The sequence below is a fragment of the Sinocyclocheilus grahami genome, unplaced genomic scaffold (genome assembly GCF_001515645.1).
Source record: "Sinocyclocheilus grahami isolate Dianchi unplaced genomic scaffold, SAMN03320097.WGS_v1.1 scaffold650.1, whole genome shotgun sequence".
Lineage (NCBI taxonomy): Eukaryota > Metazoa > Chordata > Actinopteri > Cypriniformes > Cyprinidae > Sinocyclocheilus > Sinocyclocheilus grahami.
The window spans coordinates 353,620-366,257 of NW_015505829.1; the positions used below are offsets into that span (position 1 = coordinate 353,620).

Below are 12,638 nucleotides of genomic sequence, written 5' to 3' on the forward strand. Positions count from 1 at the left end.
TGTCTTGGGTTATGTGTGGGGGAGGGTCGGGGGGGGGGGGGGGGGGTATATATAGCCTATATATTAGGCTATTATATGGTATTATAATAACATTATATAGTGGTTCAACGCATTATATTGTGTGTTTTTTTTTTTCCGGATAAGCAAGAACATTTTTTTTTTAAAGCACAGAGAATGACAATGCTATGAGGGGTTTTTGACAGGCTAAGTTTATGTATACGCAACTCGGTATTTCCGCGCTGTCTGAAACGCGTCTCTATGCTTGTGCACGCTTTGATTGTGTGCGAGAACAGTGCGTGAGTAACGAATTGAGCTCTCTTTTGTTTCTTCTTCTTGTGGTTTAAAATTGCTTGTACGTATAAATTGGCAAATTAATCTGCGAATCACGTGCGTGCCGAACGGTTGGGTCTCATCTGTACATATTACGGATCAACTGCGATCCGTTTAACTCCTAATATGTGACCGATCAGAGCAATCTTTCATTTACTTATTTAACATTAAATTGTCAAATTTCTACTTCATATCAATCGCATACAATGAAAATACAGAATAATTAGAACAATCATTAACAAATAAATAACAGAGTGTCATATCTATAGGCCTACACATTTTTCCCAGAACGTTCTTGCGACCCGGTAATAATTCTTCCACGCCCGGTAGTGGGTGGGGACCTCTGATTTAAGAGGACGGTTTGAGACCATCGCCTTACCTGTAAGTTTCAAATGGTCCGAGTTTGGTTTGGTCAGTATGGTCCAGTATGGTAGATGCCAAAACCTTTTGTTTGTTTTTTTTTTCATTTGTTTGTTTTGTGCCCGAAATTGTATGAATCTGATAGTGCTCTTCAGGTCTTTGCTCAAGATTCAACTACAAATCATCATCTCTCCTCTTGAACTTTTGTGCAGGTTATGTCCTTTGAGTTTAATAAAGCTGTGTGCATCTGGATTGAGCCACTGCCAGTTGAACCACTAAAACATTCCTTTTGACTGCAAATTCATCCACCTGTTTTACAATTCATCACACTCTTTCAGGAGAGTGGAGTATTATTCAAGAGCCACAACCCTTGTTCATTTGTTTGTTTTGTGCCCGAAATTGTATGAATCTGATAGTGCTCTTCAGGTCTTTGCTCAGGATTCAACTACAAATCATCATCTCTCCTCTTGAACTTTTGTGCAGGTTATGTCCTTTGAGTTTAATAAAGCTGTGTGCATCTGGATTGAGCCACTGCCAGTTGAACCACTAAAACATTCCTTTTGACTGCAAATTCATCCACCTGTTTTACAATTCATCACACTCTTTCAGGAGAGTGGAGTATTATTCAAGAGCCACAACCCTTGTTAATATAAGCATGTTTGATGGAATCTCACAATTTTTATAGTGATAGCACTGTGGTTTGTTCATTTCGATCCCTGCAGGGAAAAGTGATAAGATGTATAATTGGATGCATTGAGATTCTAAGCTATGAGGCGTTTGTGCAGGCAGGTATTGATGTCACTGTGGGTCAATGCTGCTTGAATCTGAGCACGGGAGTTTCAGAAGGGACCTACTCCATGTCTGGGTTTAGGGAGTCTACGAAAACCTGTGGTCAATATCACGGAGTGAAATGTCACTTGGTTATTTCCTTACTTTTAAGTAAAACTTTATTTCTTGCCTTTGAGGTTGAAATTCTAAGATTTTAATATACTCAGATTTCAGATCTGCACTCTTAAAAATAAAGGTGCTTCACGATGCCATAGAAGAACCTTTTTGTCTAAATGGTTTCATAAAGAACCTTTAACATCTGAAGTGATGTGGCGAAAGAAGGTTCTTCAGATTATAAAAAGGTAAGAAAGAGATGGTTCTTTAAAGAACCTTTGACTGAATAGTTATTTGTGGAACCAAAAATGGTTCTTCTATGGCATCGCTTGAAGAACCTTTTGAAGCACCTTTATTTTTAAGAGTGTGTGTCTCCTTTTGTGAAATGCCCAATTCATATGGGAACCAGGTTTGATGTGTAGTTATTAATTACCGTATCATTAAGCAGCAACCTTTTTTGCAAAGCCTGGGTCAAGTTCTGATGGTCCGCTTGACATTTTACATGTACAGAGATACATTATATTCATCTGTATAATACTAGTTACAGAAGTTCAGAACCAGTCACTTTGTTTGGATGGGAAGTTTCAAGTTCTGATGGTTACAGAATTTGTTCTAACGTCAAATACTTATCTCAAAAGATCAAGGGAAATTTGGTTTCTTGAGATATGACCGCTGTAAAGTCAAAGCAGATGTCCATCAGTTGCTTTCTTGGCATGAACTATGTGCTGTTGCAACATGAAGAAATTGTGATTCACATGTTGCTTCATCTTAAAAACTCCTTCAGTTTACAGATATTCACAGATAAACCTGTTTTGGATTTTGAGGACATCTTCAAGACTTTTTCAAGCAATTGCTTTTCCTGCAGCTAGTTATGGACTATATATCGATGCTTATTCTACCAGTAATGGATACTTCAGTTGTCTGCTTGCTCAGGTACAAGAAAGCAGAGTTAATTGGAGAGAGACATGAGCCACAAAAGTGCCCAGCGGTGTGGTTTTATAGCCTAGCACACTCAACTTTTAAAAATCCAGCTACATCCTTTAATTTAATCACATCTGACACCCACTGGCCACATGCTATTAGCAAAGGATTTATGTTCCAAAACTGAAATGGGGGAAAAAAAAAAGTCTTGGTCTTTCCTCCTTTACGATTTCATGCCTAATGGCATGATAATGATAAGAGATTGTTTGAATGGAAATGTTTTTATTGTGCAACGGATCCTATCGTGAAAGCTCATTAAAATGTGATTTCACATGGCCTTCCCGAAGGAAACGGCGAGGCTCAGAGAGGCACAGTGGTGACGAGCTGCGAGTCGGAAGTAATTGATCAGCTCGAAGTGATGCTGGGTTTCCTCTAAGGGCCCTGAAGTAAAAGGGGGACCCACATTGAGTCAGAGCCCACTGTGATGGATTGAGGCAGACTAAAGGACTTCTGCATTCTCCCATCAGCCTTTGCAAGAACTCGTCTAGGACACCAGCACTCAAAATCATTTGTCAAACAGCATCAGCTTTTTCACAAAAAGGTCACATCCTCTCCTGCCGGGTTTTTTTTTTACAACAACATACCTAGAATGCTGCATGTTTTTGCACACCAGCTGGGCGGTGGTATACGTGGGGGTTCCTCATGCCAAGAGTCATGCATTGTGGCAAAATTAGAGCATTTATTGGAGCATTTTATACTTTTTGCATCCAGTGCCTTCAAAGAGAAGGAAAAAGGGAAGGATGAGGAAAAGGAAGAGGCAGTTTAATTAAAGTTTTATGCATTCCGTCTAATCTTTCAAAAACATTGTCCCACAGGGGCCAGGCAATTCCTCATGTCAAGCTGAGTTAGCTTGTGAAATAAAATACAGTTGTTCTTAATTGTCAGATCATGATTATGCGTGGCCACCAGCAAAGTTGCTGCTAGTGTCATGTTGCTTCAAGTCTCAGCTGGTTCCTCATAGCAGCCTTATGGGTTGCTTTTTTAGACACTAATGGGATCAGATGGGTCAGATTTTTTTACTCCAATTTTTTTTAAGCTTTAGTATTTTTGCTGGCAGTGCTTTAAATGGATACATTTAGAGATGTTACTGGCCCATTCCATTTAAAGCACTGCTAATACTGCCATCAAAGCAGCACTTGTGTAACAAATCCACTGTATTCAACATTTACTGTCAGATTTAAGGTGCTCTTCTGTGAGCGATATTTTTATATAAGTCACAAGCTTACTTTCTATGTAGATTTTTTTAGTTTGACATTTTTAACTTAACTGAGTTTTTTGATCATGTAAATGAATTTTTAGGCCCTACAAACATAAACATTTGGTTGCAAATTCTGCTTGTCCACATTCTGAATTTATTCGATTGGTCATTTCATGAAAAAAGGCTTAATGTATAATAAATAAAATCAAATAATTTAAAGTAAATATAAAATATATACAGGTGTATCAAAAAAGTTAATCAAAGTTGTCATAAGACAAGAACACATTTTGTTTTATGTTTTAGGACCACTTTGATGAAAGGTTTTGATCCACTTCAAATGTTGACTAGTGTGTATATGTATGTATATATATATATATATATTTTAAACAAGACCTTTAGCAAGTATAAATGTTTATTTATTTGTTTTTTAAATAAGACCTTTAGCAAGTATAAATGTTTATTATTTATTTATTTAGTGAAATTGTTGGTAGGGCAAGCACAAATCTAAAATACTCTCAAATGAGCAAACAGAAAAATTCCTTAAGCCACATTTTCAGTATCTCTGACAAATGTATTTTTGTGCAAAGTATTCCTTTCCAATGCTGAAAATAACAGGAGCTACATGGAGTTCTGACCATAAGTGTTGTTTGTCGAGAAGATTGAACATTTTGCATCTAGACCATAAACGACAGTCAGACCGGATGTAATGTATTCAAATGAAAACTGAATGTGATGTGAGAATTACCAATATTACACTAAACCGTTAATCCTTAAACACTCTTTCTGTAAAATATGCACTTATGAATAATTATGTTCAAAATAATCATTTTATTACCATTTATTTGCATTAATTAACTCTACTAAAACCTACATGCATTTCTTTCAAACATATTGGTGGTCATTTGTTTTGTGTGGATATATTTATACATTCATTATTCATTCAATTTATCATGGTGATTAAACAGGGTAACGGCTGCTTCATGACCAGTTTGAAAGTTCCACTGTGCGACTACAATTAGGGCCGAAATGTGACAAACGTACATGAATGTTGGAGATAGTGGAAAGCCAGCTTTACTGTTGAGTTCCCCACAAAAGATGTCTGATTGGTGTGTGATTGGCGTGACCCTAAAACAGCCTTATTATTCATGGCTTTTGTAAGACAGATTAGTCATTTTTTTCCCTCCCTCATTCAGAAAACCCACTGACTAGTTTAGCACGCCCCTCTCGACACTAAGAACACACATCAGTCTTGTTCCAGCTGCACAAGATAAGGAAGAAGCCACGCTCTGTAAAAATACACCCCTGTTTTTCAAATGTCAGTGCCTGTTTTTTTCCACAGAAATGTCACCGTCTGTGAGGCTGGTTTTGTGTTGTTTAGTGCTCTTTTCCTCCCAACATGTTGGTATAATGTTTTTGATGGTTTGTGTTACTCTGCTAACAGAATACAATGGTTATTCGTGTTTCACAATGAACCAACATTTCTGTTGATTTGTATTCCTATTCACTGTTCACCTCCCTTTTCTCTCTCTTTTTTTTTTCTTCCTCAGTGAGTTGAATTCCAAACTACAAGACACTCTGGAGCAAATCGAGGTATGTGACTTCTTTTTCGTTTTTGTCCTTAGGCAAAGGACGAGAATCTAGGATGGTGAACAACTACTTCATCGTATCAGACATTCAATCTCAGATCACCCTATTCCCTTCAGAAACACTCACGCACCCTTGACAGATTTAACAACAGCAGTTGCCCTGATGTAGTTCCTCAACATTAAATGAATTAAACAGATCGGAAGGAACTCTTGACCATGCGTTTGTATGTCTAACAGTGGAGCTTAGGGTGTCAGTCTGCCAGCGTTTGGTCTCTCAAGCCCAGAGGCAGATGGACTGTGTTTTATTAAATAAATTGCTGTCTTTCAATACTCGGTAGCTTCGTTCTAGCTTATACTGCCACAAAACACACAGCCCCACACACACACGCACACACAGTTTCCCCAGCAGTGCTGTTTGTGTTATCTGCTATATTATGCAGAGATTTCTGTGTGACAAATGTAATTGGATGGCGTCCAGCCTGGCATACAACTCCTTTACTCATTAACTTGCTCTTTTTCCCTATTCTTTCATGTTTCTCTTTTAATATCTGTCTCTCACTCTTTCTTTTCCCTTCCTCCCCATCTTTTTATCTCGTTCACTGTCTCATCACATGCATTAGCGAATAGCATAGCGCCTGTGCCAACAAAGAGCGCTGCTACTTAATTGTCAGATCATGATTATGCGTGGCCACCAGCAAAGTTGCTGCTAGTGTCATGTTGCTTCAAGTCTCAGCTGGTTCCTCATAGCAGCCTTATGGGTTGCTTTTTTAGACACTAATGGGATCAGATGGGTCAGATTTTTTTACTCCAATTTTTTTTAAGCTTTAGTATTTTTGCTGGCAGTGCTTTAAATGGATACATTTAGAGATGTTACTGGCCCATTCCATTTAAAGCACTGCTAATACTGCCATCAAAGCAGCACTTGTGTAACAAATCCACTGTATTCAACATTTACTGTCAGATTTAAGGTGCTCTTCTGTGAGCGATATTTTTATATAAGTCACAAGCTTACTTTCTATGTAGTTTTTTTTAGTTTGACATTTTTAACTTAACTGAGTTTTTTGATCATGTAAATGAATTTTTAGGCCCTACAAACATAAACATTTGGTTGCAAATTCTGCTTGTCCACATTCTGAATTTATTCGATTGGTCATTTCATGAAAAAAGGCTTAATGTATAATAAATAAAATCAAATAATTTAAAGTAAATATAAAATATATACAGGTGTATCAAAAAAGTTAATCAAAGTTGTCATAAGACAAGAACACATTTTGTTTTATGTTTTAGGACCACTTTGATGAAAGGTTTTGATCCACTTCAAATGTTGACTAGTGTGTATATGTATATGTATGTATATATATATATATATGATATAAACAAGACCTTTAGCAAGTATAAATGTTTATTTATTTGTTTTTTAAATAAGACCTTTAGCAAGTATAAATGTTTATTATTTATTTATTTAGTGAAATTGTTGGTAGGGCAAGCACAAATCTAAAATACTCTCAAATGAGCAAACAGAAAAATTCCTTAAGCCACATTTTCAGTATCTCTGACAAATGTATTTTTGTGCAAAGTATTCCTTTCCAATGCTGAAAATAACAGGAGCTACATGGAGTTCTGACCATAAGTGTTGTTTGTCGAGAAGATTGAACATTTTGCATCTAGACCATAAACGACAGTCAGACCGGATGTAATGTATTCAAATGAAAACTGAATGTGATGTGAGAATTACCAATATTACACTAAACCGTTAATCCTTAAACACTCTTTCTGTAAAATATGCACTTATGAATAATTATGTTCAAAATAATCATTTTATTACCATTTATTTGCATTAATTAACTCTACTAAAACCTACATGCATTTCTTTCAAACATATTGGTGGTCATTTGTTTTGTGTGGATATATTTATACATTCATTATTCATTCAATTTATCATGGTGATTAAACAGGGTAACGGCTGCTTCATGACCAGTTTGAAAGTTCCACTGTGCGACTACAATTAGGGCCGAAATGTGACAAACGTACATGAATGTTGGAGATAGTGGAAAGCCAGCTTTACTGTTGAGTTCCCCACAAAAGATGTCTGATTGGTGTGTGATTGGCGTGACCCTAAAACAGCCTTATTATTCATGGCTTTTGTAAGACAGATTAGTCATTTTTTTCCCTCCCTCATTCAGAAAACCCACTGACTAGTTTAGCACGCCCCTCTCGACACTAAGAACACACATCAGTCTTGTTCCAGCTGCACAAGATAAGGAAGAAGCCACGCTCTGTAAAAATACACCCCTGTTTTTCAAATGTCAGTGCCTGTTTTTTTCCACAGAAATGTCACCGTCTGTGAGGCTGGTTTTGTGTTGTTTAGTGCTCTTTTCCTCCCAACATGTTGGTATAATGTTTTTGATGGTTTGTGTTACTCTGCTAACAGAATACAATGGTTATTCGTGTTTCACAATGAACCAACATTTCTGTTGATTTGTATTCCTATTCACTGTTCACCTCCCTTTTCTCTCTCTTTTTTTTTTCTTCCTCAGTGAGTTGAATTCCAAACTACAAGACACTCTGGAGCAAATCGAGGTATGTGACTTCTTTTTCGTTTTTGTCCTTAGGCAAAGGACGAGAATCTAGGATGGTGAACAACTACTTCATCGTATCAGACATTCAATCTCAGATCACCCTATTCCCTTCAGAAACACTCACGCACCCTTGACAGATTTAACAACAGCAGTTGCCCTGATGTAGTTCCTCAACATTAAATGAATTAAACAGATCGGAAGGAACTCTTGACCATGCGTTTGTATGTCTAACAGTGGAGCTTAGGGTGTCAGTCTGCCAGCGTTTGGTCTCTCAAGCCCAGAGGCAGATGGACTGTGTTTTATTAAATAAATTGCTGTCTTTCAATACTCGGTAGCTTCGTTCTAGCTTATACTGCCACAAAACACACAGCCCCACACACACACGCACACACAGTTTCCCCAGCAGTGCTGTTTGTGTTATCTGCTATATTATGCAGAGATTTCTGTGTGACAAATGTAATTGGATGGCGTCCAGCCTGGCATACAACTCCTTTACTCATTAACTTGCTCTTTTTCCCTATTCTTTCATGTTTCTCTTTTAATATCTGTCTCTCACTCTTTCTTTTCCCTTCCTCCCCATCTTTTTATCTCGTTCACTGTCTCATCACATGCATTAGCGAATAGCATAGCGCCTGTGCCAACAAAGAGCGCTGCTACCAAAATTACAATGATTCACGCCACTTTTCTATTTCTGTAGCAGCGCACGTCCCAACTCATTAAGAATGTGAATGCTTATCTTTGAGCTCAAAATGAAGTTGTGTGTTCAGTATCATCAGTGATTTAAACCATTGATTATTATGGCCCTCATTCATTTGTGGTAATTGTACATTTCAGCACCATAAAATGAGGCTTCTAAGTCCTTTTTGACTGTATCTGATTTCATGCTCGTCTGTGCAGGAACAGCTAGATGTGGCGCTGTCCAAAACCTGCAAACACTTTGATGTTTCTCACTACACCAAAGTTCAACTGGCATATAAGCTGCTGGGGAAGACACAGGTGAGTCATCGCTGCTAGAGCTGTCACAACCTTGATATTTTGGCTGATGCTGAATTGTCATTCAAATAACTGAGGTTAACTAATTTTTCTGTTTGTTTCGTTCGTGACGTTTGCACACAGCGGAAGCTTAATTACACATACACCTTATGAAGAAGTACTTTATTCACATTGAACATTGAATCATGCATCAACAAAATATATGATTTTCTTTTGTGAGCAAATATGAGAAAGTGTATAACATGAATAATAATGTTAACATATTTACAAATATTTAAAATATTTGAGTCTACTTTCTATTCATCAACAATTTTATTATTTTAAATTTAGTGTATTTTTCTTTTATTCTCAAGTTTATTCTATTTGTATGCATTATTTAATTTTGTATAATATTTTTTCCACTATGATACATTAATAGTTCTGTCCTAAATTCTTGAATTTCTCTCATCAATTTGCAATGAGCCGATCTTGATCAGCCAAATGTGTTTGTCATATACATAAATTAATATAATAAGACGAAAGCGAATGCCATTTAACGGCTTGATTATACTTTTTGAGAGCGGCATGAACAACCATAGACGGTGCACACGCACTTCAGAGACGCTTGTACTTTAATTTATTTGAAGTGCTTTTCATGGCATTTCTGTATTCATGTAAAATTGCCATATTTGAATTGCAAGTGCACAACAATCACAGTTATAACAAATATTCGCTGAATTAAATTCTTCGACATAGTCATCGCAGCTTTATCCAGTGTTTCTTGACTCTGTCTCCCTCTCCATGCCACGATTCTCTCTTTTTTTTTTTTCTCCCTAAAATGGGAAGATGATTCATATCTGACACAGGATTTGCCAGAAGGAAAGTGCACTGTTGTATTCCACTTTTCTTTTCCAGATGAAAGTAAAGCTGTGATTGAATGCAGAATCTGAGAAAAATATCTAATTGGTTTTATTATAATCCGAGCCCTACCCCTTCTCCCTAAAATGGGAAGATGATTCATATCTGACACAGGATTTGCCAGAAGGAAAGTGCACTGTTGTATTCCACTTTTCTTTTCCAGAAGAAAGTAAAGCTGTGATTGAATGCAGAATCTGGGAAAAATATCTAATTGGTTTTATTATAATCCGAGCCCTACCCCTTCCGGGGTGCCTTCCCCATCCCCTTATAAAACGATGTTCAGGTAGAAATCTCCCGCTGTTTTTGCTCTGCCATTGATCTACAGGATTAAATCTACTTTTTTTTCAAGTATTAGACACGTGTGGTTGGTTGCATGTGTTTGTGAGATGACTGGATAAAGGGGAAGAATATAAGAGCAGGACGAACCATTAGAAAATAAATAAAATATTGTTTAGATGGAGATCTCCAATCATCAGCTCATAGCTCTCAAGGTTATAGCTCTGTCAAACACCTGATATTTAAGGTGTTTTTTTTTAATGATGGTATATGTGGTGTTAGGTCTACACCGATAGGACTAGTTTTCTCAGAGAACTTGTTTACTTTGCGATTTATTTCTCATCTGCATTGAACATGTCTGTGTGTTTCTTGCACAACCTCAAAAAAACTAAATGTATGCAGCAAATCACCTACTGTTTTTCTGCTAACTCGGGTCCTCAGAGAAATCCTGTCTGGATATAAATATCTGGGTATGCAGTCTATTATTTATTTTCACAATGTTTCTCATTTATTTTGACCTTGAAAACTGTAACTAAAGCAGAATTTCTTCTTGTGCTGCCTGGTGCACCTTTAGTATGATTTTAGACCTTTTTGCCAGCATTCTGGATAAAATAACAGTTGGTGGTTCAAATATTGCTGGCATTCCATCCATTATTAAAAAAATAAAAGGTAGTCCGATCATGGACTGCTCAGAATGGCAACTGTAGCTGTACATATATGTATAATATAATTATATATAGTATATATTATAGGATGTAAATACTTATGTACATACCCTGCCTTTCAAAAATTTGGGGCCAGTTGTTATGTTTAGTTTTTAAACAATAATTTTATCCATTAAGGACACATTAAATTGATCAGAAGTGACTAAAGAGTTCTTAACGTTATTTAAAAAAACTATTTTAAATAAATTTCTATTAATCAAAAATCCTAAAAATTGTATCACAGTTGCAACAAATATATTAAGCAGTATTTTTTTTTAACATTGATAATAATTAGGGATGCACCGATACCACTTTTTCCAGTACACGCCCGATACGATACTTTTATTTTTGGTGCTTACCGATACCGAGTACCGATACCAATATTTTCATTGCATTTGTAAATTTTTTAAATATTGGGTACAGAAACCAAAAGAGTATGTATAATGTTAGTTGGTTAACTTCATTTATCAAATAGATAGTCAAACAAAAATGTATTCAGACACCTTCAACATTTCTCACATTATTACAGTTTATTCGTTATAGTTTAGAAAATGATAATAAAATATGACGAACTCAGAGTTAAACTGTGTCAGAACAAATTCAGCTTGATAATGTTTTATAACTTTGATAGAAAGGTATGTAATGGATTACAGTAAACCAAAAATTATTCATACAGCTGTCAATATTTATACAACTATCAATACTTTGTCGGGCAACCCTTAGCCTTAATGACAGCCTGTAGTCTCCTGGGCATGCTGTCAGCCAGGTTCATACAAACCTGAACTTCCCAGACTCTGTCTGAATAATTTTTGGTCCCAAATTTGTATCAATTTTACTGGTAGTCCACTGTATGAAGAATTTTTGGGTATAATATATCACAGTTTAGTTTATTTTGCTATCCTCACTTTACATAAATTAACTATAGTGTCCGGCACCCACTAGTAAAAAAAATTCAAAAATTATGTCTGGTCTGTGAATAATTTTTGGTTTGACTGTATATCTTTATTTTCACTCTTAATTATGCCCATTACAATGTATTTTACAAGTTTTTATTACTTTCACTGTTCATTTTTTTCTCTCTCTATGATAGACATGCACGTATTTGTACTGGTGCAGAATGAAAGGGACAAGTACAGTACAGCCTAGCGCATTTCTCACAGACTATTAGTTTCACTTTCACCAGAAAGTCGTGTATGCTTAAGGGTGAAAATAAATGACATTTATAGTGAATGCCCCTATAAATTGTCTTATATTTACGATTTAGTTTTAATCCAAATGATGCGTGCTAAGTGAGCGAACATCAATAAAGATCACACAACAGAAGTGCGCATCTACTTGGGTAGATGGCAGCTGCGCTGTGTACGTTCATACTTTCATACATTCACTCGCTCACGCTCACACACATACCTCTAAGAACTTAATTTATTTGCCGACTGCAGTCCAGACTATGGCAGATTTATCAGTGGTTACTGAGCGAGGGTGTTTGAGCCGTTCAAACCGTAATTACTGAAGGACCGACTCGAAGATGTGTGAATCAAACGTAACCCTTGAAACAGATTCTGATTTTAAGAGTCAGCTCTCTGGAGACCCCCTGAGAGGGTCATTCCTGGCTGAAGAGATTATTAGGTGATTCAGGATACTTAACTGGAATGCATGATCAAATCCATGCAGGGAGTAGTTATGAAAAACAAGCTTTTGTGAACCATACCACTGCAACAAGTATTTGATAAAATCAATAAAAATGTAATATGAAAACAGTTAGCTTAGTATTGAATATCATGTGGTTGCTGTCAGATTCAGGTGCTTTGACAGATTGCTTATACGGTTTAATGTATTTGAGAGGTTTCGTCAG

General features: G+C 36.5%; 1 protein-coding gene across 1 annotated transcript in view; it reads left to right on the forward strand.

Annotated features, from left to right (window-relative positions):
* The window catches only part of LOC107558573 (syndetin-like), a 112,032-nt gene that overhangs the window by 4,638 nt on the left and 94,756 nt on the right, over window positions 1-12,638 (forward strand). Inside the window, exons 5-6 of the mRNA XM_016242235.1 lie at window positions 7,875-7,917; window positions 8,814-8,912. Coding sequence (XP_016097721.1) covers window positions 7,875-7,917; window positions 8,814-8,912 — 142 coding nt within the window. The remainder of the gene's footprint in view (window positions 1-7,874; window positions 7,918-8,813; window positions 8,913-12,638) is intronic.